Source organism: Microplitis mediator, chromosome 1, assembly GCF_029852145.1.
Source record: "Microplitis mediator isolate UGA2020A chromosome 1, iyMicMedi2.1, whole genome shotgun sequence".
Classification (NCBI taxonomy): domain Eukaryota; kingdom Metazoa; phylum Arthropoda; class Insecta; order Hymenoptera; family Braconidae; genus Microplitis; species Microplitis mediator.
The window spans coordinates 28,559,635-28,587,122 of NC_079969.1; the positions used below are offsets into that span (position 1 = coordinate 28,559,635).

The following is a 27,488-nucleotide window of genomic DNA, read 5'->3' on the forward strand; positions in this document are numbered from 1 at the left end:
AAACAGAAAAGCATTACATGTTGGGCACGTAAGTGTGAGATAGAGTCTAAGTACCGAGTGAAAGAAAAAGAACCGGCGACCGGCATCCCGGTATACATACATATACATATATATGTATATATACACACTACTGTTATATTACTTGGTACTCTGTACTTCACTTTACTCGGACTTTCTGAGTGTGAGGAACGCAAAGTATGTGAGTAGAGAAGTAAAGAGTCAAAGTAAAAGAAGATTGTATATGAAAGGGGGAATGGAATGGAATGAAAGAGTTCCGTTGAATTTTAGTCACTAGAGAACTCGGAGTATCCAAACCAAGACGAGTATATATGTATACGTAGATATATATGTGTATATGATATACAGTATGTGTATATATTTGTAGACTGTAGATGTTTTATGAGTAAACTGTGAAGAAGTAAATAAAGAAGGAGATAATTATTCTTCCGACTCGGCGAACAGAGACAAGACTACAGACCACGTGGTCTTGCAGAGGTCGCTGGTGTTGCGCGAATAGTGGGGGAGCCAACGTTCCCCTGACCACCCGCCATTTGAATTAGTTTACATTGAACCGCCGTGTGAGCGACATCGTGTCGAGTTCACCCGGGTTAAATTATTACGATCCACGGAAGCGGTTAATTTAACAACAAGTACGAGTTACTTTAAGTGATGTTTTGATAAATAATTATTTATTTTAATCAGTGAAGTGAAATGAATAAAGTGGTAATGAAATGTGGGAAAAGTGATGAGTGATTTTAGTGGATTATTTATTTTAAAATAAATACATATTTAGGAAGACCGAGAAACGGAAGAGAGGAAGTATTGGGTATAGTGCAAAGTGTGTGCTGACGTGTCTTGAGAAAGTAAGAGTAAGAAGACCTTGGCGGTAATTTAAAGTGATAAAAGAGAAGGTGGAAGGTGGAGGATGTACCCTAGTGCTGGTATTAATGCGGCAGCTGTGGCTGCGGCAGCTGCTGCACGTCACCCGGTATGTACTATCATTTTTTCTTTTATTTTTTCTCTTTATTTTTTTAATTTTTAAAAGTACAGAGCCGGCACTTAGCTCTTATCTACCTTTCAATTCAATTTAATTTAAATTTTTATCGGCCTATTTAAAAATGGCGCCAAGTTTGAAAATTTGAATTTTTATTGCTCACTTACCATTTTACGTATCTGTGTTAATTAATCAATTAATTCAGCTGGTTAAAGATAGCTATCTATTTAATTAACAAGTGGCGCGAAATTAAAAAAATTCAAATTTTCAATTTTTCAAAAATAATCAATTTTAATGCGATGCGATAAATATTTATAATTAATGAATAAAATAATAAAATGAGTAATTACTTCTGAAAATATATATATATATATATATTTATTATTATTATAATGATAAATCATTTAAGTACAAATAAAATATATCAAATAAAATTCATATCTCTGAAGATAAAAACGAAGTTATGTGTATTCTTAATACATACTTATATTTATTATTACAAAATGATAATAAAGTGTGTGTATATACACACATCAACATTTATGTACAAGTATAATATATACAAATATCCACATAAAATTATTTATATTTGATGTTGATGCCCACTTGGCATGATTGTAGATTTTTATCTCGGAACTAGATTAACAGTAAAAATTCATGATTGTTTTCTATAATTTTTTTTTTCTGACAAATACTCCCTACTATTAAATGCCTGGTAAAGATCATCAGTTTAGCGCAATAAAATACTGATTAAAATATCTTTAAATATTTTTATTGATCAATATTTTGTTGCTCAAATGTTTCAAGCAATTATGCCTCAAAGTATATAAAATAATGAAATAAAAATATATGTAATAAATTTAAATATTATCACTGAGTGATAAAACGGACACATCCACGAAAACAATTTTATTATTTATTTTTTAACGTTTGCATCGTTTGTAGATAAAGATAAAGAAAAAATATGTTCAAATATTAATTTTACGATTATATTCTAGCAATTAAAATTAATGACTCACCTTTTTTTTCTACGCTTCAACTTGTAACATTTTATTTGTTTTTTTAATAATTGACTATCTATACCTAGGTCGTTTTATCAGCCATGTAATTGTCAGCAATTTGAAACAAAAGTTAAATTAATATTTAAACAAAATTCCAGGTAACATTACTCTGACATAAATCAAAACCATGAGTAAACATAATTTATTAAGTCTCCATCTCCATGTTTGAAATGAGCTTAAAGATTTTTATTATGACCGAGGGTCTTAAGACCCAGGGGACCGATTTAAATTCTTCACACCAGCCGAACAAACGGCTACAGACGTTGAGTATCTTTTTGGTTGGTGTAAGTCTGAATAAAAGTACCAGAGATTGGCTTGGGGATCTCGTGACTAGACTTGTAAGTTAAACTTTAACGTATAATATATGAGCTCACCCAGCAGACTATGAAGGGAGTAAGTGAGTGAGGGGATGAAGACAGTAAGACTGATGTAAGAACCACCGGGATATTGCCGATGGGTAAACACAGGTGCAACAGAAGACCTTAAAAATATATTTTACCTGCGATTCCAAGGGGCAAACTTACCGGAAAGAATCTCCATGTCTGCATTGTACTCACTTGTATTCACCCTCAAATCGGTCTTTCCCCTGTGGACTATGGGCCATTCTCACCTTAATTTGCTTATGAATTTTGTCCCGCATTTTAACAAGCCATTTACATTCAGCCTTACACACTTCTATTCTTACATATTTTACTGCCGTATAAATTTAAATGAAATATTAAATATGCAGCTGTCATTAAAAATATATATTTATTCGCAAAAGACACATTATATTTATGAGTAAAGATAAAGTTACCTGGAATGTAGTTTTATTTTAATGTACGTTTAAGATATTCAAATATTAATTTATTTGTTGCATACATATATGTGTATAAAATATAGATTGAGTAAATTCAACGTTAAGTTTACAGAACTTGATAATTTAGTCACGTACTTACCTCTATTTCAATTATTGCAATGTAATCTCTACTCAAAGCAACCCATGGTTATATTACTTTATATATGTATGTATATACAAGAGTTTAATCTCTATATTTAGTCACAGGAGCGTCGAATTTGCGTTTAAACTAGCAAATTATGTCTTACAATTAATAGTACCAAAGTTTCTCAATTTAATAATATAATAACTTATCCATTAATTAATTGCTCAATACCAATTAAATAATTCATTACTTATGCATTCATTGAGAAATTTTATAACTCATTATTTTTTATAAAATCCATCAAATTTTTTTTCCAACAAAAAGTTGCATTAATTCGAAATTTATTCATTTTAAATACAGAATTTATACAGTAGCCAAATTATAAACCAGTTATATTCATTATTCATTTTTTTCAGTAGATTTAGTTTAATGTAGAGTATAGATAAATAAATGTATATATAATACATATAGATGTATGTGAAGTGCGTGATGTTTACATACAAGCTGATCAAATATTTGTTTAGTTACGCGACTAAATAGATATACAGATCTTGATGGATCTTATGATATATATACATAATAATAATAAATATGTGTACTAACATACGTCAAAGAGATAGGATGACTAAATACATATTCAATTCAGGTCATAGAGTTATTTTTTTATAAATAAAATACAAACATTTGATATTAATAAATATATTTAATACATATGATTATATTTGACGGTTTAATTACCAAACAAATTGTTCAAATACAGCCTAGACTATCGGACTCATGTTTTTCTTAGTGGAGATTCATATTTGTCAGCGCTGCCAACATTGTTTCGGGCGTCAGCGTTGATCATTCCCGACTCGGCGCCTCAAAAAGTGTTGGCAGCGCTGACTCCTGTTGGTTGCGCTCTAAACTTAGAGACAGTTATACCTTTTGAATTAACTGTCATATAAATAAAATGGGCGCATAAATTCATCAGTTATATTTTAATCTAATAGACATTAATTTATTAAATTATAATACGTAAATATATGTTTACAAGATTATAATCTTGTTTTAACGCCAACGATGTTATATATTTACGTAATAGAATTTAAAATATAATGTATATAAATTGTATGACAATTTGGCAGGCTTATGTGCTTAAAAATTTTAATTACTCGACAATTGTTTATGTTAAATGTTATAAATATTAGTCACAATTTGTATGTAAAGCATTAAATAATAATAGCTGGTTGTACGAGAAAGTAATAGTTGGCAAGTGCATTTGGCAATTGAGACTCATTACACGTTTATTATTATTTATTGTTATCATTATTATAAAGCGTCGAAAATAAATGTATATTTGTCTGAGTTGGTAAATTTAGCAAAGCGTGAAAGTTTTACGTTGTCTGGTTAAAATTGTTCGGGTAATTTGTTTTCTCATCTTATTATACACTTAAATTATCATTATATATTAATGTACGGACGTATGAATCGTAAGAAATAACAACTTTTGTACACATACACCTTTCTAATCTTTCCTACTTTAATTCCCTCTTATTATTATAATAACTACAAGTGTATTATACACATTAGTGATTAAAAAAAGAGGACGTTTTTTTTTTCTTTCTTCCATTCTTATACCTTTTAACGGTCTCACAATGGCCCTTGTTGCTTAAGTCTTTAAGTGTGTCCGATTATTTCGTAGGAATGAGTATGTAGTAGAACCTCATATGTAACGTGTGGGGAAAAAAAAGAATAATAATAATAATAATAATGATAATAATGCTAATAATAACAATAGTAATAAAAGAAAAAGATATGTTGGATTATTGTTGGGGAGAATAAAGAAAAATAGAAACAGATGCTTTTGTTGCCTTTGGGTTTCGCTTTCGTAGAATATATATATATGTATAAGAACACAGTGAGTTGTTTTTTTTCTTTTTGCTTTGGTAACAATCAAGTGTAAGAGAGAGAAATGTGTGTAAGAATGAAACAAACTTTAAGGAATTTGTTCTCAGACTTTTTTCCTTTTGCACAATTAAATTAACTGGCCATTTCACGCTACTTTAACGATAAAGAGTTTGTGATAAGTTTGTTTTACTTTTATACATATAAAATTTGTTATTGATTTTTTGTATGTAATTATTTCAACATTTATCATCAATTTAAAATATGTAATGCATTCATTTTAATTTAAAATAAATTAAATATTTACTGTAGATCAAAAATTCAATTAAAATTGTGCCGAATAATTTTTTATATTTTATATTACAAAATCGATAAAATTAATTAACATCTCTTATACAATTTTCAATAACGCTTGTATAATAAATTATATATTAACCAATTACATGTTTAAATAACTCTTTTAACAGAATATTTAATTTTGATTATATTTATATATGTACGCTAACAATGGCACATTTAAAGGTTATAATATACGTTATTTTGAAATCATTACTTTTTATTACTATCTTACAATACTTACACATGATATTAATTTAACGTCCTTGTGACTAATCGACGAGAAACGTTTAGGATCAAAGGTGAAAGTTACACAGGAAGTGATGAATGAGGTTCGGTCACCCGGAATCAAGTGCGATGGGGTGGAAATATGTAGGAACGAGGGTAAAGCGTAAAGGTGTTGACTACTACCCCCTATTGGATACATAGAGGGTTTGATATTTATATATATGCAGTATCCACTGGACTTTGAACAATCTCTATAAACTTTCCAATAAAACTTTTATGTATTTACAGTACGAAAAATGTTTAAATGTGTAATTAAATAAACTACACATAAATCTGTAAAAATGTACAATTCAAATTGTTTATCTATTTCGTTAGTGTATAGATGTATGAAATTAAACAGAGTAAAACATAAACCTTTAGTATCTATATTTATTTCTCTCCCATACATATATACATCCATAAATATATATGTATTTAAAGTATTATAAACGTCGACATGGCTCTCGAGTGTTCACAATGACGAGTAGTTTATACATCTCCAACATCCTGATGGCGTTCTTCAAACAAAGAGAGCAAGGATAAACAAACTGAACGTACGTAGATACATACAGACGTATGAGCGTACAGAACGCTGGAGTATACAGACGGTCGAGCAAATACGGCTTACCGCGAATTGCCGGAGCTCGGCACCCCCTTCAAAGTTTGCCTTTACCCTTGTATTGCCTCTGTACAATAAACAATAAATGTCTAGATTCTATATCTAGCTGATGCTTCCATCTGCACATTCGGCCATTCCATGGCATGCCAAAAAGAATTTAAAAACAACTCAAAGTTAAATTATTAGCAATCGGCAATTTGTTGGATTTAAACGGTTGTCAAAGAATATGCCGTTGAAATATATGAGTTTGTTACGAAGAAAAACTTTAAAATAACTGATTTATAGTATCGTTAAAAAATGAAGAATAGTTTAGACTGGCTGTTGGAAGTTGGAGAAGGAACCGCAGAAACTAATAAAAAATAATAAATATTTTGAGGTTACAAGTGGAAGAAGGATGAAACAATTTGGGTGTATAAAGAGCAAACCAGAGAGAAGCTGAGAGGAGAGATCGCGGGACATCGAAAGTGGCCACGGGATGAGGGAAGTCGCGGTTTTGTGGTGACCGTGGTTGCGGCAGCAAATTGAGATAGTTCGCAAACCGCCGACGGCCGCGCTGACCGAACCTCCTGCTCGCTCGTGGCTTCGGCTACTATGCTACTGCCTATATTATATATCTATATATTTAACTACATGTATACATATAGATGTAATACTATTCTATGTACCAAATAAACTAGTATAGCGTTTCATGTTTATTTTTATCTAACCTGAAAATATTCGAGATGAAATTCCTGACTGTGATCTCGTATATCATCGCGGATAGAATTTTTATAAAGCATACCACTGAATATTTGAAAATTGTCAACTTTTTACAAATTTTAATTTATAAATATTTTAGTAAATTTTTAAGAATTTATTAGAGGATTATTTTGATTAATAAATAACTTTCAAATTCCCGCGGTTTTTATACAGAGCACTCTGTTGTTAATTTAATAAATGATTGAGAGAGCACGGATAACGATCTTACCGCATAATATGACCGCAATTTTTTTTTTTTTTTTTTACAAGCTCAATAACTAAATTTATTAAAATAAAAAAAAACGCCAATAACTTTTATAATTTACTAAATTTTTTCCGCCAGCAAATGCGGCTTTTAATTTATAAATTTCCGAGCGTTATAAAGAAATAAAATTTTCAACGTTGAATTCCTGTTTGAAACCGACTAGTAACAAATCCGATTAGCGCTCAAGCAACCAAGCATTTAGCACGTAGATGCGAACTCAGATCGAATGCGGCTTCTAGTGTTACTCGTTTCTCTCCGAGTATCTCGAATCTTGGTTGTAATATTTTAAAACCAGCCTTTATTCCACATCATTTTTACCCTTCTCCGTTACCTTTTTTTTGCTCCTCCAGTATTATTTTACTCCTTTTACGAGCCACGCTACCTAAAAAATGAAGCAAAAACGCTTAGTACTAAAATTTCAATTGTTTTTTTATTTTATTTAAACCCAAGTTAATATACAGTAGCCAGTAGCCAGCCTTTGAAGCAGGAATCGATTACAATTAACTGCCTAGAGAGAATTATAGCCGTTTTAACGAACAAAGAAAATTGGCCTCCTAGAACCGCTTAAAAAATAAAAAATAATAAATATGTAGTTACTGAAATCCTAGTAATAAAGATAATAGACAAGAACTACAAAGACTAAATATCCTACAATAGATTTCTCTATGAAATAAAACACAAGTAATGAATCAACTAAGGGTTAGGGTTGCTATGAATTCCTACTGGCTTCAAGATAATCGCAGTTCGTTAAAACAAGTACACACTCCATAGATAACCTCAGCAATAATAATGATATCAAAATAAAAGGTCTTTTTAAGATCGTTGACAATATGACCTGATTGTCATCGGGGTCACGAGCATCTCGCTGTGTCACTCTTTTAGACAAGACTTATTCTCCTTATTACTAGGCAACCACTCGCCTCACCCTATTTCATCGTCATCCAACCACCAATCTCAAGTAATTATTCAACCCCGTAAGGTGATTTTACCCTTCGATACACTTTAATTAGTCTGGCAAGTCTATTTACTGTGCATACCAGATAGTCCACGTCACCCTTGACTTTTAGAGCAATTGAGTAATCCATCTGCAGTATTCGTAATTGTCCACACGCCAATCGCGTATTTCTCGCAATAATTATTGCGTTCGCAGCATTGACATTTTCCCCGTTAACGCTACTAAAATTTATTATTCCCGTTTTATAGTGAACTCTACTTTACGAGCATATCAAAGTGCGATTCAAAAGCTGAATAAAATTCAAGGATAAAATTTTTTAAATTGATTACCATAAACGATCAACGAAGTTTAACAAAACAGCTCGTCCTTGATTTTTTTGCCTATGTTCTAATTGAATCATTTTATTAGCGTAGAATTCATCAAAAAACAAGAGATCAAGTTTATAATGGGAGTAATTATTTAGATTAATGTCAGTTGGTGGTAATGATGATGAGTTAGCTCATTCGTCGTAAACTCACGTCTAATCTTGACTGATCAGACAACACAATACACATAACACAGAGTGAGTAGACAATGTAGATGCCGTCACCGTGTAACCGAGAGAGAGCTAACGGAGTTTATAGGCACCTGTGGTGTAAACTGAATGCGCCGTGTCAGTGCATCGAGTTTAGTAGTATAGAGTAGAGTAGTGGCGAGCCCATAGTTTCGGTTGTAGCGTGTAATCCTCGCGGACACCGCAAACATGTAATTAACACTTGCTGCGGGCATCTCTGTCCGTTGAATTGGTCTCACTTGAATCATGTACACGCTGCATACCACTGGAATACACCTTTGTATATATATATACATATATATGTGTCAGTACGGTTAAAACAGAGTGTAGCCATCCGTTGCGTGGTGGTTTAATGTGCGGAGCGTCAGTCACTCGAGATCATGTTTTGTTGGCTACACTGCTCGAGCGTAAGTCGTGTTGCCCCTATAATATTATACACACGCGTGTGTGGCATGCAAAGAACCCGTGTCTACCTGAGTCGAATACATCTGCGAATTAAGGTGGGGAAGCATACCGGTTTCCACCGAGTATCGTTTCTCTTTCTTCTTCCTCTGGTTTTTCGTACGAACGTTGGGCTTCGGTCTTCAGTCTTTGCTCTTTAGTCTTGTTTTTTTTATTTCCACCAGACTCTTGTATGTATGTACGTATGTATGTACGTATGGCCGTATGTATCGTGTAGATGTATGTATTTTCCTCGGATTCTTTTTTTAATCTTTATTTGCTTTCCTACTGGGCTGCAGCTGCGTCAAGTTAATCATTCGACACATGTACATTCACCGGTTGTATGATGTACGAGCTGCACTTACGTGACTTCTGTAAATATTACTAGACTTGTCTGAGTTATCAAGCAACTACACTAAGAGTAGTTTTATTTCAAATATCGATATATTTTATTAAAACGCGAAAGCAAATTATTTTTTATTGCGCCTATTTATCACTCTTTTAATTGTAAGCGATAAAAGTTATTCTGATACCTTATTTACTGGTGGATAAATAAATCATTACATCTATGGAACAAGATATATTTTTTCAAAGTATGAGATCGTTTATTGCCACATGATCCGAGCAAAAATTCCGATTGAGTTGAGTATCATCATCACCATCACCAACAACAACATTAATAATAACAATAAAAGAGGCGCCATCTGGATTACAAATGTCCAAAAATTCAAGAACCCGTAAAACCATTTCCGTTTCTCCCCTTCTCAGCTCAACTTGTTTCGGTCCCTCGTAACCGTCTTGGTTTTATTTTATTACTCCCTTTTTTTTTCCTCTTTATGTTTTTTTCAACATCTTTCGTACTTATTTCTCTGTCTAGCCCAAAACATCGTTCCAACCATATTTTATTTAGTTATTTTGTTGTTTCGAGCCTTTCTCGCTGACCGGCCTTCATTCGCGGATAATTTATCGCATCCGGTCTCTCTTTCGTCGGGCAAACCGCGTCCCGCCTTGCGGCCGTGTTTATATATACATCTCACTGGACATTTTATTCTTTTAAACTTTTTGCCTCAGCATTTATTTTACTTTTTATTGTCGTTTCAGGGCCCACCGCAGCCCGGCCAGCCGTTCAAGTTTACGGTGGGCGACTCCTGCGACAGGATTAAGGAGGAGTTTAATTTTCTTCAAGCACAGTACCACAAGTAAGTCTTCCTTTTTTATTTATTATTATTACCATTATTATTATGTACTCTTATCCGACACTGCCTTTTTATAATCCTTTTATTTTATTATCTCGTATAAGCAACAGCTAAAAAACAACGAGTTAAAACATGCTTGTAAAACATTAATTAAATGATTCATAAGATACTTTAACATGATATCTATTTTTTTCTTTTTTTATATATATATATATATTTATAACATCATACACTTTTCACTTTTTCTATCCCACTAATTAGTTAATTGAATAATTATTTAAACTCTCCCGCAAAGAGAATTCTTAAATTACTGATGAATAATAAATATCTAAAGTGCTGTTATCGATTGTATGAAGTTTGTGAGAACTACAAAAGAATACATCATATGTTACAAATGTTATTGTAGTTTGTATCATTGATTATTCATCACGAGCTCCTACTTGTACTTGCACTTGCATTTGTACTCCTGCTCGTACTGTTATAGAAACGCAAGCTCGAGAGTTTCCTTTGTCTATTCGTCTATTCGCAGAACAAGATATATATCACGTTAATAATTCTATAGACGATTTGTTTCTTGTCTTCTCTACAGTACTGTCTACACTCCTTTATTCCCTTATTTTATACCTGTATCTATGTACATTTATATCTACATACAGTTGTTATTATTATTTTATCGATGTCTTTGTGCTTTTGCAACAAAAACCAGGAAAACAGACTGAAAAAATACATATGTATAGTATTCAAATGAATTACTAAAATTATCTTGTTATATTTTTCTAGTAAATGTTACTTCTTTTTTTCATGATAAAAATAGCGAAAAAAACTGTAGCCAGTTGTCTATCATTTATATTTCTTTGTTCGATATATATATATATTTTTTATCTTTTCTACTCGTACTTCCGGACATTATCCCGCAATTTTACATATAGACTGATATTCCTAGATTATAAAAAGGTCGATGTCACCAGAACTATTATAAAAAATCGGTCTATCCGTTGACCCTGCGGGTTAGCCCCAAAACTTCCCGCTGTTTTCGAGCTCAAGAACCTTGAATCATTATTGTGAATACATTTTCGAGCTCTTAGAGCTCGGCTTATAAAGCTTTAGAGTCCAGTCCGTTTTGGAATCAATCCATCGAGCACATTAAAAGTTATCCAAAAAAAACATTTTTGAAAAAATTTTATTTTTGGAATATCTCTGAACGAGCACTACCGATCAAGCTCAATTTCTCACGGCTTCAAGATATTGACAATCCGCGTCGAATGACAACTTAAAGTTCAAAATCGGTTCATCCGTTCAAAAGATACAGGTATTTAGATACGTACGTACATACATACACTCGGACATCATCTTGAAATTAGTCAGAATAATTTCCTAGGACCTCAAAACGTCGACATCTGATGGAAATTCGATTTTCGTAAATCGGACCGAAACCAATAACTTCCCGAATTTTTGAAAATTTTCAATTTCCTTAGCGGGAAGTTAAAAATAATTATTGAATATAATGTTAGATCACTGTACATATATTGCCATTATTTGTTTTTAATTGTATAATTTTTATTTAGTTTTGCTGATCAAGTCAAAATATAATTGACGAAACGTTCAAATAATTAATGATTTAATTATTTTATTCAACCTCGTCCAAATTTCTGAGATTAAAAATAATTTATAATAAAAAATGTTGTCATATTTTTCAGCATGAAGTTGGAGTGCGAAAAATTAGCTACCGAGAAAATAGAAATCCAACGGCACTACGTTATGGTAAGTTGATAAATGATAATAACAATTTTAATTCCACATTAGTATGAATAATTAACTTTGAAAAAAATAAAAAATCCATAATTTAAAAATCATCTGTACATACAAAACAAATTTCGAAATAAAGTTTAATATTCAAATGAAGGAGTATATTTTTTTGATACGCACTTTTATTGGTAATAAATTACAATTAATTAGATAAATTACACATTTATAAACGGAAACTTACAGACACATAATTGATATGTCTGATATGCCTTGTGTACTATATAAATGTATAATGATGTATTTAAATAACTTTGTTTTTTTTTTAACTTTGGATTTACGTCTTGTGTACTTGTGTAACACTTTTTAAGTATACAGTAGATATCTAGCAGTTGCTTAAGTAGATTGCTGGCTGGCAATAGATACAGCAATAATGTATGTAATGTATTTAATGTACGTCGTGCATGTGTGCTACAAGTGTGTACACCTAGAGACTGTTTGCTCGGCACGTCTCACGTCTCAGCTTCTTTGCTCGGCGTATATAGACTTAATTGGCGCGGAGGCGACTAGTTTAAGCACTATTAATCAACTTTGCCAACTGAAGGAAGTCGTTGGTGTGATTTATCAAGACGTGACTGTTAATTTAAAATTTTTTATCACAATGTAACTCTACTTAGTCAGTTTAAATTTAAAAATGTTAAAAAACCTATTAAATTCTCACGTAATTCCGCAGTCGAAAAACACCACGCAGACATCTTTAGCTTGAATTCATCTAAAGACTCATAAACTAATAATTTAAAAGTTATGCTCAACTTATAAAAAGATTAAACCCTTCAGCAGACTATTTTCTTAACTTGAAATTTTTTATTCCTTTTATTCGCTTCCGAGTTTCTCGCTTACCAGCCAGCTAGTACCGAGTAACTCACTTACGGTGCAATTAATTCCCCGGGTAATTACTAGGCTAATGGTCCGTAAAATTAAGAACCTGTAAGCTGTAGTTTGGTCTTGTATATACGCTCTCGGAATATCGATGCTCCTTCACTTCCTTCTTCAGCTCTTCTCCTCGTCCTCTTTCTCTCTAGAGCTAAACTCTACAGCATCCACTCTACTCGCAAACTGTCTTACCCAACTCACTAAATACATATCTACACAGATAGTTCCTCAACAATTTTCCATTTATCTCTTCCACCAGTTTAGTCTTTACTCTACTACATGCTTCTTTTCATCTCCTCTCAGTTAAACTTTTCCATTTCAATTAAATCCGACTTTTAATTATAATTATATTGTACTTAGTACCCATTCAATTTACGCGCTAAATTATTTACGATTAATTATTAATCATTTCTTTATTTTTTATTTTGCAGTATTACGAAATGTCATATGGTCTGAATGTCGAAATGCACAAGCAGGTAAGAATCTTTGTTTATATAATTAAATATATTTTTGATAGATCGTAAAATTGATAAACAGAAACTAATTACGATTAAAAGACAAAATGGAAAAAAATAAAAAAAAATGTTAAATGGGCATATTCTTTCCCTCGGTAGTAACATAGATATATTCTGGCTCATTGTTCGGTGGCTCACAGTTAATACTCCCCAGTGATTCTCTTGCGGCAAACGATAACGGGGTAATTACTTTTACGAGGTGCGGCTCGGCAAGCGCTTTCCTCAATTAATAACAATGGCCCCGCTTACACCTGTGAATTAACGCTCGCAGTTTATACTAGGCTCGAACAGGTGTGTGCTAATGCCGTCAGAATACCTCCGTCATCATCCCTTATACATTTGTATGAATATTTTAGAATTAACATTTAAATCCAATACCCAGATCGGATACGACTTTTTTACGCCGAGTGTCACCAATTCCAGTCGGTATCTAATTGGCGCCCAATATATAGATAGATAGATAGATAGTAAATTTTATTCGACCATGAGATCTTGATCACCTGTGGCCGTTCAAAAAACAATATTTACATTAGTTTTGCTATAATTACAATAAAAACAATAAAAATAAGAATAAGAATAAGAATAAGTTCCACTGTCAACTCGTGTTTTCTGTCTCAAAAAAATAATTATATACAGCACTGCGAAATTCTATGAACGTAGGGAGAGATGTAATTCTCGGAGGAAGTGTATTCCAAACGCGAATCGCAGATACAATGAATGATTTATCATAAAATGCAAGATGACTGGTAGGTAGACGTAAATAGTCCTGCCTTACATCTCCCCTACGCAGCATCGGCTGTAGAAAAACTAATTCATTGTCGAATAATTGACCCTGATTAATATAAATTGCTTTATATAATAAGCAAGATAAAAAGAAATTTCTCCTAGTTTTCAGCGTTATCCAACCTAGTCTGCGATAATATGGTGTAATGTGCTCAAATCTACTAACTTTAAAAATGAAACGAATATATATGTAAATCTTCCATCAAACTGACTAAATAGAAGATAATCCCGGCAAATATTTTTGTTCCGCAACGACAAATAATATAATTTATAACTCAGCGTTACTTATTTGCATAAAATATTTATTATAATTGAAAAACGATAAATTTAGTTGGATTTATCTTGCTGTCAAATTGTATAATATTGAATTAAACAATACATAATTTAAGTGTGGCAATTTTATTCAATAGATTGAAAACTACATGACATTTGTGAGGTTAAAGATCCATATGCTGTTTTATTAATTTATTAATTTATATTATATATATATCGTTATATTTAATGAGGTTTAATGGTAACAAGTTTGTTGAATAGATCTCTGCTAAATGAGGTGAAAATTAATAATACGTAGTACTAATTCATTTAGCATTATGTATAATGAGTACATACGTGTATATGTATACTCATCTGCCGTGTAATTAAAATAGCAGATGGATTAGAGGTATTAAAGCGTGTAAATGTTTGGCTTGCCGTGTGATAACCCGCGAGACCTTGCAGCAACTTTAAATATCATAAAACTTTATCTATAACTAAAGTTTGCCTACAGATATTGTACATACATATATAATAAATGATGTACATAGAGTTTAGTACTTAATGTATACGTGTTGAAACAGAAACTAAATGAAAGTGAATGATATGTGATGTAAGATCGATGGCTTGTTTCTCTATGTCATGTTTGTTTTTACTCATATGTACATATCTATAAACATTATAATTTTTTGTTGTTGACGTTTTTTTTTAGTTTAAATATAGACTAGGATAGAATACATAAATATAAGCTTATGTGATTATTTTACGAGAGGTTTTAAACACCTCACGCGTCGCTACATCTCCTGCTGAGCATAAAAATCGTAATATATGTATATGTATATATATTTATGCTGGTTTAGTAACAAGAGAAAATAATGTAAGAGAGACAAGTGACAAGAGTCTTTTAAAAAACATAAGGCGTTAGTTTAGTGACGGAGTTGGGATAGAAAAAAAAAAATAAGAAAAAGTAAAACCCCAAATAAAAAATAAACGGCTGAAAAAATATTACGCTTTCAGAAGTAACGTGTGAGAATGAAGAAGGATGGCAAGACCGCCGGTATATAGTCGGCGGGTGTAAATAAATGTTGAGATATAAATAATTCTCGTTTACCGCTGGAGAGTTTTAGCCCACGCGAGAGACTCGTGTTTACAAGCTAAATGAGCCGCGATTACCGATTGACCTTCCCGTGCCCCTCCCTCCTTTATTCTTATTTCTCCATTCATCGCTGGTATATTATTTTTTATTTTTTTTTTTCCATTTTTACACGATAAATTTTACGAGCTGTATAATTTAAAGGTCTTTTTGTTTTTTACAGACGGAAATATCTAAGAGACTGAATGCAATAATTGCTCAAATCCTGCCATTTCTATCTCAGGAACACCAACAGCAGGTACTGACGGCTGTAGATAGAGCTAAACAAGTCACGATGTCTGAACTTAATTCCATTGTTGGGGTAAAGTATCTATTTTTTTTGTCGCCAATAAATTTTATATAGAAGTATGTTTAGTTTATGCTTGAATTATAGTTACAAAGCGTCAAAGAGCGTAATTGAACGGGTTTAATTGTGTTTCTCGACACGCATCCGCCACATCCGCGGACAGTAATAATTGTTAATCGATTCACGAACCGGCAAAAGAGAAAGATAGATAGTTATAATAATGATAATAATGGTAATAATAATACATGGTCGAGCGAGAAAGAGAAAGTAGGTGGGGTAGGGGTTGATGTTGTTTCCAACGTAGAGATAGAATAATATCTGCATATAAAGTGGGAGCAAGTGAGAAAGACTGAGGGAGAGGAGAGAGGACATGGATGATGTGCTATCGGGCATGCATTGAAATTCAGTAGCGCACGTTATTCGACACCCAACGCGGCCAGACTTATTTCGTAGTGTGTATTACACCGATAAGCGTTGAAATTGGCATTCAACCGTGGTCCCGTATAATTGAGTTCCGAGTTGCTACTCGGTACTGTCGCTACTGCTGTAGTTGGATGGCTGTGTTGCTCGACGTGAATAATTTTCCTAGTTTCCATTCCCTCTGTCTTTCTCTTTATCGTCATTCGCTTTCCCTCCTTCGCTCAGTAACAGTTCTGCTGTACCGAGTCATCTGTATCTAGCACTACACTGGTAACATTACTCGTCCTCGTTTTATCTGTCCCTTATACTCTGTTCAGACCATGTATAGCTATCAGTTGACAATTCTGTTAAATGATGCCTTAACGTTGGTAGCTTTGAGTGCCAGGCATTGGATGACGGCTCTTGGGACTTCCATCACTGTCAGCCGAGTCTAAGCAGTCGACAACTTTTCGATAGCACGCCATTTTATCTCTACACTGAAGTAACATTAAGAGACACACTGTAAAAACATACTTAACAACAATTATCTATAAAACCGTTCAAAAACATTCTGATCCAAGGGTTATTTACATTCTGAGGAATCTAATCACCGAAAGAATTAACGAAAGTCTAAATGGAATGCGGATAAAAAATTTGAATGGATGCATAAAGAGTTTGTTGATGGATTATAAATGGAAATTTAAAAAAGTGGCTAGAACAAAGAAGTAAAATTTACGCAATATCCGTTGAAAATTGGCTCTCTCAACCGCACTACTCTCGCCCACCGAACTAAACATAACCGCCCACACCACAGGTAGAACAGAACGTTGTTATATGTACGGTACAGAACACCCAACAACGGAGGACGAATAACAACAACCATTCGGAATCCAATTCGTGTTTTCGCTCTCGTCGCTTGGGAAATTTAAACTTGTGCCGCTGCATCGTCATCTCTTTTTTCTCCCACACTCTCGCCTCAGCAAAACAAATACCAGCCGCTTACAACATACAATCCGTGATGGAGATTCAAGTAAATCACTTGGGAACAAATATATATTAGCCGTCTCTCGACAACTTTAACATTGTGCTTTAATAGTGCTAATAATTACCATAAAATACTTAAATTATTAACCATAGTCGTGTAAATGTGGTAGAAACTGGGGCAATTTCTGTGAATTGGTATTTATTCATTTCTATGCCTGGCAACTGATCCATTTTTAAACATTCCAATAACCTTAGCAGAATTATTCAAGTCAACGATCCATATTCTGGTGGATCCAGCACACAGGGACAGAATCACTTGACAGACATAGACTTGGTGCAGTGATACACATATCCAGATGAATAATCAGAGCCCATGCGCGAACTAAAACTGGTCTAATTGCAGGAGTGGATGTGCCAAGCGACTATACGCACTAGTGGCAACAGTGACACGTCTGTACACGTGTAGAATTGCCACGAGGCGTTGCTCGGTTGCACGAAAAGCCGGGACAGAGGCTCACTCTGTTCATCGTCGAGAGTTTAAAGGGGGTGCCGGGTGAGAGAAGGGTGTGCGATGGCTGTGTATGCCCTAAGGGGTAAACGGCATTTGTACACGAGAGCGAGCGAGAGCACAAGTAGTTGACGGGGTTGATGGCGAAGTAGAGTAGGGTGAAGCAAACAGACCGAAGCGCCAACTCCATGAATATGTATTACTCAGTAAACAGGGGTTGAATCAATATTTCGTTTAATAACACTGCACATCAGCCGGCTCTGAAGGGTGTGGGTATACACAGAGGGTTGGTTGAGTTTAGTTGAGTTGAGTTTAGTTGCCTAACCCCTACCTCGGTTGAAACTCTCTAACTAACAATCTTCTCTATCGTGTCATATTCTCAACCCTGCAAAACACACGGTACACTAGTCATCAGCAGAAAGGGGAGTTCTCAGAAGGGGGACCACTTTTATTGTCATCGGGGGCTTCACAGGTTGGATAACTTTGTACCCTTCAACAGAAATTTAGGCAGTTGGCTGTATCTATCTATCGCTGTTGTGTATTATATCTATATGTATTTATATTTATATATATGCTTACCCCTGGCACGCTTTCACCACCGATGCGCCAGATTATTCACGGCGCGTTAAACCTCGTTTGGGACTATTACGTTCCGTTTCGTGCGCACGATGCAATCCCTATCAACCCCAGCCCCATATATATGTATGGAGTTGCCACTGAGTGGAAGAGACACGTTTTTGGGGGATTAATTTTTGCTGATTGTGACATCGCTATGAGGGAAAAGCTTTTATATTTATAAGTATTATATTATATACACAGTGGCTAGGTTTTTGATAAAAACTTTTCGAGGGATGGGAAAAAGTATACAAAGTGTATACACTTTCAGTCTGGGTGATTTATTTAGTATGGGGGCATTGAGATAACTCAACAGCTGGTATGATTCTTGGATTTATTTGGGTTATGGTAAGTTTGAGATATGGGCTTTGGGTGATAGGGTGATTTAGTATGTTTTGAGTGTTTTGGATTTATGAAAAATTAATTTTGTTATTGTATATTTTTAGTATATACATTCATTATCGCGGATTTAGATTTATACAGAGATAAATAACAATATTCATGGACTCAAATATTTATCATCATTATCCAGTTTATCACAACTTTTCAGCTTCCTGTTCATGCTTTTTATTTCACTCTGTTAGAATTATATCAAAATTTAAAGCAAAAGCCGTTGAAAGTTTTAACAATAATAATTGTTAATTAAAAATAAAGGAAATGAATAAATTCGTAACTCAATATGTGCACAACTCATCAGCAGACAAACAAATCCCTTATCCGTTTGTACTTCAGTGTGTATTAGTTCTCGAAAACAAAGAAAACAGTGCACACGCCTCTAACCGGATACAATACCCCGAAATTAATTTGTTCGCAGAGTAGCGTCAGTGCATTCTGCAGAGCAATAGGCTTAATGGACTCGGAATCCTCGCCAGAAGTTAATGCCAGAACGAATTACTGAATTCGCCTCAGGGTTCATTATACACTTTCTCTCTATAGATATATATGTATCAGCGTACTTTCTCCCCTCGGCGAACATTATTGTCCTGGCGAGAGAAACATCTCCCGTGGAGATCAACGAGGGTTGAGCCCGGCTTCCGGTGTGGCCACCAACCCTTGGCTCTATCACGAAAATAACTATCACAATCGCCACACATATATGTATACATTATACACACATAGCAACCTAAGGGATAAAATTTAGGGAGGTTTAGGGATTTGTTTTCACCCTCACGAGTAGTCCATTGACTACCACCGGCGGCTTACAGTATAATATATAAGAACGAAAACTACTCGACCCCCTCATAACCATTCTCCCTTTGCAGAACTTATTCAGTCGTTGGATGCCAGAGAATAGGGGATCAGCAGAAGAGCGACCCCACTATTTTCTTGCCCGCCAGCAGAATCTGAAACAGAAGCGAAGGGAGATCACACACTAAATGCCTAAGTGAAATCCACGATAAGCAGGATTCGCGCCCGTAACGAGTTTATCGGGTTTCCTAAGGCCTTGGGTAAAACTGCTATTCCCTGTTACTTTAGTGTTTCTGGCTAACGACGACTCAGTGGTGGGTCTCAACAGCCTAATATCTATATACTCGACCCCCATTCATGTCCTTTGTTGAATGGTAAATGCGAATGATGGGGGACTATGGGAATATGGGCGCTAAATCTAGGGTGGCTTCACCAGGGTCCAGGGTATTAGAGAACCAACTCTCTCCACGACGTGTCCTCATGTATGTTTGTCAAGCGCAAGATTCTATAGCCGAGGGAGAGTTAGTCGGCTCAAACATCACGTTAGGTTATCTACGACACTGCGGTTGCCACTATCCGAGTGCAAATTGTCCCTCGGTGTGCACGTGCTAGACATCGATGAAACACGCTGTTGCGTTTAATCGGGACGCCCCCTCGAGAAGGACCAACCGGCAAATGTCTGATCCTTATTAGTCGATCCCCATTTGATATTCTGTTACTGTAGGGACGAATCTCAACCAGTGAATGTTACTGATGGGAGTACACCCTGTAGAGGATATTTAGGGCTTTTTTCTCCTGATTAGGATGACTAATGCTAATCGGATTCAACTTTATTGGATATCTTATTTTAATGATTATTCAACTATATTTATATTGAGTGTTTTTGTATCAAAACTGCGTCCATCTAGACTCGTCCGTTGGGTGATTTATGCGTAGAGAAAACAGTAAATCTTGTTAAAACAACAAGTTGGTTGGAAGCTATTGGTTGAAGCTAATTGAGGGAGCCAACGCTTATAATTATAAATATAATATTTTTGTTTGTTATTTGGGGTTACAGCAACAACGACCAGACATACCCAGGCTGTTACAGCAGATGCACGCCCAGCAAATGCCGCCTGGAGCGGCTATTGGGCCACATCCCGGTCTACCTGGATTACCTGGTCTAGGTCCAGCCGGTGGACTTCAGGTTCCTACATCCGCTTCCGCAGCACTTCTTGGCCTTGGACTTACGCCGGGTGTTGCTACGACTGCCGGTAGTAATTCAGCTCATCCACTTGCCATACTTGGAAAACCGGAACACCATCGGGGCCAACCAGATGATCTTAAAAGCAACGGAGGTATTATATAAACTTATTCATTATGTTATTATTATTATTATTATTATTAGTGTTTTTTTTTGTTTTACATTAATCACGCTCTTCTATCTGATCGTTGGCTCAATTTAAAATTAACATTTACAAAGGTAGCATTTATTTATAAGGTTATTAAGAGCTGTAAAGAAAAAAACTAATGGCAGAATGAATATTTCATGACTAAAAAAAAAAAAAGTTAAATAATGTGCGCGATTAAAATCAAATCACACACGAGAGATTGCTATACGGTCATTTAGTACAGTGGAGATTTTTTGTCGCCGGGCTTTGTCATTTTTATTTTTAATTTTTAACCGAGCCTCTCCCGCGTCCCTTTTTCTATTAAAATTCCACCCCTTATATAACTGAGTTGAGCCAAAAGCCCTTTTCTATCTCGAATGGCCGGGCAAGAGAGCGCCGCCAATTAATCGTAGCCAGGTGCACCATCGCCAGAGCAACCGGAGAGCCGTGCAAAAAATAATCTTTTTTTTTTCCGCCATTCCCCGTTGGCTTTTTTACATTTTTTTGCCCATTCACTCGCCCTTTTCCATCCTCTCTCTCCTCCATCTCGTCGACGAGTCTCATCCTGTTTGATCTCACAAACGAGTGGTGGAAAGTGCCCGGGAGCAAAGGAATAGAGTGCTCGGATCGATCAGAACCCACCGCTCGCTGCTGGGGATTCAATGAATAAAAAAAATTTATATACGTACGTATACATATAAAGGGGTTGGGAAAGGGTGAGTGAGAAAAAAAAGCGCGAGCGAGAGCAGAGAACGGGGAAAAAGTAAAAAGCACGTTCAGGTGGAAATTTTCAAAGCGATATCCGCTTTCGAAGCGTGTTTGCCGCCGCGCTGTGTTAGCGAACACCCTTGTGTGATTTATACATACATATATACATATATACATATATGAATGTAACAATTTATGCGTGTATGTATGGATGTATGGATGTACGTATGTATTGTTTGAGGGTAAAGGGAGTAGGGATTATAACGTACGGATGGTTTTGTGAAAATCGCTGGCATAAATATGCATGAAGATCATTTATACAGGCACTGACGGGCGCGTACACCGTCGTTATTGGTATTCTCGCCGTTACTGACGCATCCATGCGTCCTGGACGCCATATTGCCATCGTTGTTCACCAGGGAATAATAAATACAACAAAAACCTCGACTAAAATACTGATTCCGATTTGTACACGGGCTAGAGTCACTACGACAAAGATAATAGTTTTTTTTTCTATTTAATAAAATCAATGATTTATTTTTTTTGTTCAATGAATTACTGAAAATAAACTAACGTAAACCTCTGTGTTTTTGTTGCAGGGCTCAGCTCGACAGAGGAACGACACGTGAGTAGCCTTTTGATTTAAACTTATTAAATATTATTATTTAAAATATTGCTGGGGTATAAGTGTGCGATATTTCGAGTTGGAATAAGTGAGCCTGTAAAAGAAAAATAAATAAACATAAAAAATTTGACGTACGATTGCATACAAACGTCACGTGCCAGAGCTCAGGAACTCGCGCTCGCGATTTACGTTTTCGCGGTTGTGAGACCGAGCACAAGATACGAGGGGAATATCGCTGGAGAATATAAATGGCGTAGGAAGCGTTTGAGAAGGCTAAAAGAATAATGTATAAAAAAGAAATAAAGCTAAATAAAATGGCAGGGTTGTAAGAATAGGGAGAGGAAGAATGAGCGAAGTAGGTGCAGCAGCGGCAGCACTGTCGGGGGGTGAGAGAATACCCGAGAGCGACACACGAGCAAGTGAAGGCGAGGATGAGTATTATAGGTTTGCCAACTCTGTAATCATCGTAGAACCGCGTAACCGCCCATCGACGCCCTCTCATTCTTTTCCCATTCTGTTTTATCCTCTTGCACGGTCTCTTGCTCCCAACCTCTTACACTTATTTCCTCTCGCTCCCTCTCTTAATACACCTCCCTACTTTGCCGACGCAATTCCCTCTTGTATCTCGACACCCTTTTGTCTTCTTTTTCCGCCCTGGCATTCTCATCGCGTGCTCTTTTATTCCCCTTGCACTCCTTACTATTTTTATCCAACAGCCAACGTCGCCGTCATGCTCAACTCGTACTTGCACTCCCAGAGTTCTCTACACACTCAACTCTGTAATCACCATCATCCCTTTCTGTCTTTACCTGCCGTCCCTTTTTACTTTCTCATTACGAGACTCAGCGCAGTCCGCACTTTTATCATCAGCCTCTCAAATATTCCCGCATGTGCAGTCACATTTTATCCTTCCGCAGCTGAATTATACCTCGGCAGTAAATAATTCATAATTACACAACTAATTGATTAATATCCAATTCAATATTAATAACAATAATTAAATTTATTTTCAAGCGTTTCTAATAGACTTACTGTGTAGGGCATTATCAATTTAGTTCCACAGTATATCAATTAAATATCCTCATTAATATTCCATATCTCACTTTCTCTGCAACAAATACTCTTTGCTAAATACCGCGATACATAAATGTAACATCCGCGTATAGAAGCGCGGCACTGCCACGTAAATTTCAATCGGCAATCAACGCAATTATGACTAAACTCGACTCTACGTATAATTGAGATATAAATATATATATATATATATATATATATATATATATATATATATGTATATATACTCTCGTCCACACACAGCTCGTACGCACACAGTTGAAAAGAAAATCAATTTTAGTAATTAGTACATCAAAGCGATTATTAATTACATAATTAAAATGGAGTATTGAGTTAATATATATGATGAAACTATGATTCAAAATTAATAAGTGATATTTTAAATATTAATAATTAGTTTCTTTGTATTCATAATACGCGTACGATAATGGATGGCATTTTAATTACTTTTAACGTGACTGTTTTTTTAATTGATCTGGACTTTTTTTATTTTCATCGGCTTTGATTGGATCATTTAATATTCACAGTCATGTATATATTATTTTAATTAATCTTTTAATAAATAATTTATGGTGGAATTTTTGTATTTTTTTTTTGCAGCGAAGTTCGATATCGCCAGGCGATAAATACAGTAGACCGAGAACACCACAAGATTCACATCACGGACATTCACAGAACCATCATGACCATCCAATGCATATTAAAAAAATGAAGAAGGAGCAGGACAAAGACATAGGACATGTTAGTTGTTATTTATTGTATTCATTTATTAATTAATTTGATTATGAATATGGATGTTGTAATAAATGAGATTTTTTATGGTGATAATTGCAGAGTGACGGTGAAAAAAGTGACCAGGATTTGGTGGTAGACGACGCAAGCGAAGAGCCAACGAGTCCTGTTGTTAACGGAACATCATCTCCGCGCGAAAACGGACTTGAAAAAGGCTCCTCGTTAAATTCAAATGCCCAGACTAATAAAAAAGATATACCGCCACACTCGCCGCGAAGTGGAACGAGCAGTAATGCAAGCACGCCGTCGGCGAAGAAGATGGAGGAACGTGAGAAACCAATGACGCCGATATCAAAGCCAATGACACCGACCTCGGCCTCGGGCTGTGTCAAGGCTACCAGTTCGAGCAAACTTCTGCAGGGACCACCGCCCCAGGGAGTTGCTGGAGGTTATCCTTCACATTACCCTCAGGGACCACCACCGCATCATCTCCCGCCGGCTGGGTTACATCCTCACGTAGACATGATGGGTTACAACGGATACGCTGCGCCACGGGGACCACCCTCGCTTCAGCAGCTCTATGATCCCCATAATGCCATAAGAGCACCCGCAGGTGCCGTTGGAGTACATGGTGGCAAACCGTAAGTGCACTTATTCAATTAACTTTTAATATATTTCTTTTTTATACATTATACGGAATGAATTTTATTTTCAAGCAAAAGAGATTTATGTTATTTAAGTAGAGAGTTTGCTACCGGGTTATTTATTGGCGATTAAAAATATTTGCCAGGCTATAAGTGCTAATGGGAATGTGTGTTTGTTTAATGTAGAGCTTACAGCTTCCACGTGCCAAGGGAGGGTCAAATGCAGCCCGTGCCATTTCCACCTGATGCGCTTTCCGGACCGGGAATCCCACGGCACGCGCGCCAGATAAACACTCTCACTCATGGCGAGGTTGTGTGTGCGGTGACAATCTCCAACCCCACTAAGTACGTTTACACTGGGGGCAAGGGCTGTGTCAAAGTCTGGGACATTGGCCAGGGCGGCCGCAGTACCGGTCATGGTCCAGTTTCCCAACTCGATTGCCTCCAACGCGACAACTACATCAGATCAGTAAAACTGCTGCCTGACGGCCGAACGCTTATCGTCGGTGGCGAAGCTAGCCAACTCAGTATCTGGGACCTGGCGAGTCCGACACCTAGAATAAAGGCCGAGTTGACGTCCGCAGCACCTGCTTGCTACGCTCTCGCAATATCCCCCGACTCAAAGGTCTGCTTCAGCTGCTGCAGCGACGGCCACATCGCCGTCTGGGATCTACACAACCAGTCTCTCGTCAGACAGTTCCAAGGACACACGGACGGTGCCTCCTGCATAGACATCTCCGCAGACGGGTCCAAACTCTGGACCGGTGGTCTCGACAACACCGTAAGGTCTTGGGACCTCAGAGAGGGCAGGCAGCTCCAGCAGCACGACTTTACCTCCCAGATATTCTCCCTGGGCTACTGTCCCACCGGCGAGTGGCTCGCCGTCGGCATGGAAAACTCAAACGTTGAGGTCCTCCACTCAATAAAACCCGACAAGTACCAATTACACTTACACGAGTCTTGTGTCCTGTCGCTTAAATTCGCCTCCTGCGGCAAGTGGTTCGTCTCCACCGGCAAAGACAATCTACTGAACGCGTGGCGTACGCCATATGGTGCCTCCATATTCCAGGTCAGTTTTCATCGTCATTTACACCAACTAATTACACAACTTAATGCATAATTCACTTGTTTAATTCCATTCAATTATAAATCAGCTGAAATACATATTCAAAAGTTTATCGTCTATATATACATATTTATATATAACTTGATACATATTGTATTGGGAATGAAATTTTGGTCAAGAGGGCAGAGTACTAAGCGTCCTCGTTCCTCATACAATGACGTCCTTGAGTGAATGTTGTTCATGTTTACATGCATGTTCCTCGACCCCCGTTATGTTACGAGTACTTTGTACATATATCATAAACTCTATTTATAATATACACAAACATATACATAAATATTAAAACGTTAAAACGATTAAATATTTATATTAATAGTATCAGCTCTTTGATTTCCCATTTGGTACCACATTAATATCAATAAAATGCAAATATTTATGTTTATATATTACAAAAATTAAATTTATCCATTAGCCTTTGATATTCCAGCTTATATTTGTTTAATATAAAATCACAAAAACATTTTACATTAAATTTTCCGCTTACACTGTAAAAAATTCGCGGAGTGAATGCGGAGTGAATGAATTTTTAATTATTCACTCCCCTTGGAGTGAAATTCACTCCGAAGGGGAGTTTTCGCGGAGTGGATAATTTTTTATTAATTTAATTCCTCCGGAGTAAAATTCACTCCGGAGCGGAGTTTAGTAAATGTTATAAATAAAAAATAACTCCCACTAAATAAAATCGAAGTAAAAACTCGCGTATTACATCATTGATCAGCTGATACGCGCGCACACACACACACACACACACACACACACACACACACACACACACACACACACACACACACACACACATACACACACACACATACACATCCACACACACATACACACACACATACACACACACACACATATATATACACACACACACATACACACACACACATACACACCCACACGCACACATACACACACACACACATACACACACACACACATACACACCCACACGCACACACACACACACACACACACACACACACACACACACACACACACACACACACACACACACACACACACACACACACACACATACATACACACACACACACACACACACACACACACACACACACACACACATACACACGCACATATACACACACACATACACACCCACACACACACATACACACACACACACACACACTTTAATATTAATTAATTTAAATGTTAAAACTCCGGACAGGAGTGAATTGGGAGAGAAATAAAATCCGCGTCACTCCGAGATCACTCTGCTAAAAAAAAACTCCCAATTCACTTCGCACGCGGAGTGATTTTTTTTTAAAACTCCGGAACTCCGAGTGAATTAAATCCAGATTCACTCCCGATTTTTTACAGTGTATCCTCTTTTGGTACTCAATTAATATAAATTTTTTTTTTTTGTGATTACAGTCAAAGGAATCATCGTCGGTATTGAGCTGTGACATTTCTGCTGATGACAAATACATTGTCACTGGTTCTGGTGACAAGAAAGCTACTGTATATGAAGTCATATATTAATAAAATATAGGAGATAAATAAATAAATAAAAAGATTTATAATTTAAATGAATTTTAATTGACGAGACATTTTCGCGTGCGTTAATTGTCGTTGTAAATATTTT

The 27,488-nt window shown here is 35.8% G+C and overlaps 1 protein-coding gene across 1 annotated transcript; it reads left to right on the forward strand.

The window, feature by feature from the left end:
• Window positions 1-552: 552 nt before the first annotated feature.
• On the forward strand, window positions 553-27,488 carry LOC130676382 (protein groucho-like). The gene is made up of 11 exons (XM_057482537.1): window positions 553-988; window positions 10,141-10,238; window positions 11,933-11,996; window positions 13,343-13,387; window positions 15,778-15,915; window positions 20,652-20,931; window positions 22,272-22,297; window positions 23,972-24,112; window positions 24,206-24,744; window positions 24,934-25,816; window positions 27,278-27,488. Exons 1-11 carry the CDS (start codon window positions 926-928, stop codon window positions 27,383-27,385), a joined length of 2,385 nt encoding a protein of 794 aa, XP_057338520.1. The 5' UTR covers window positions 553-925; the 3' UTR covers window positions 27,386-27,488.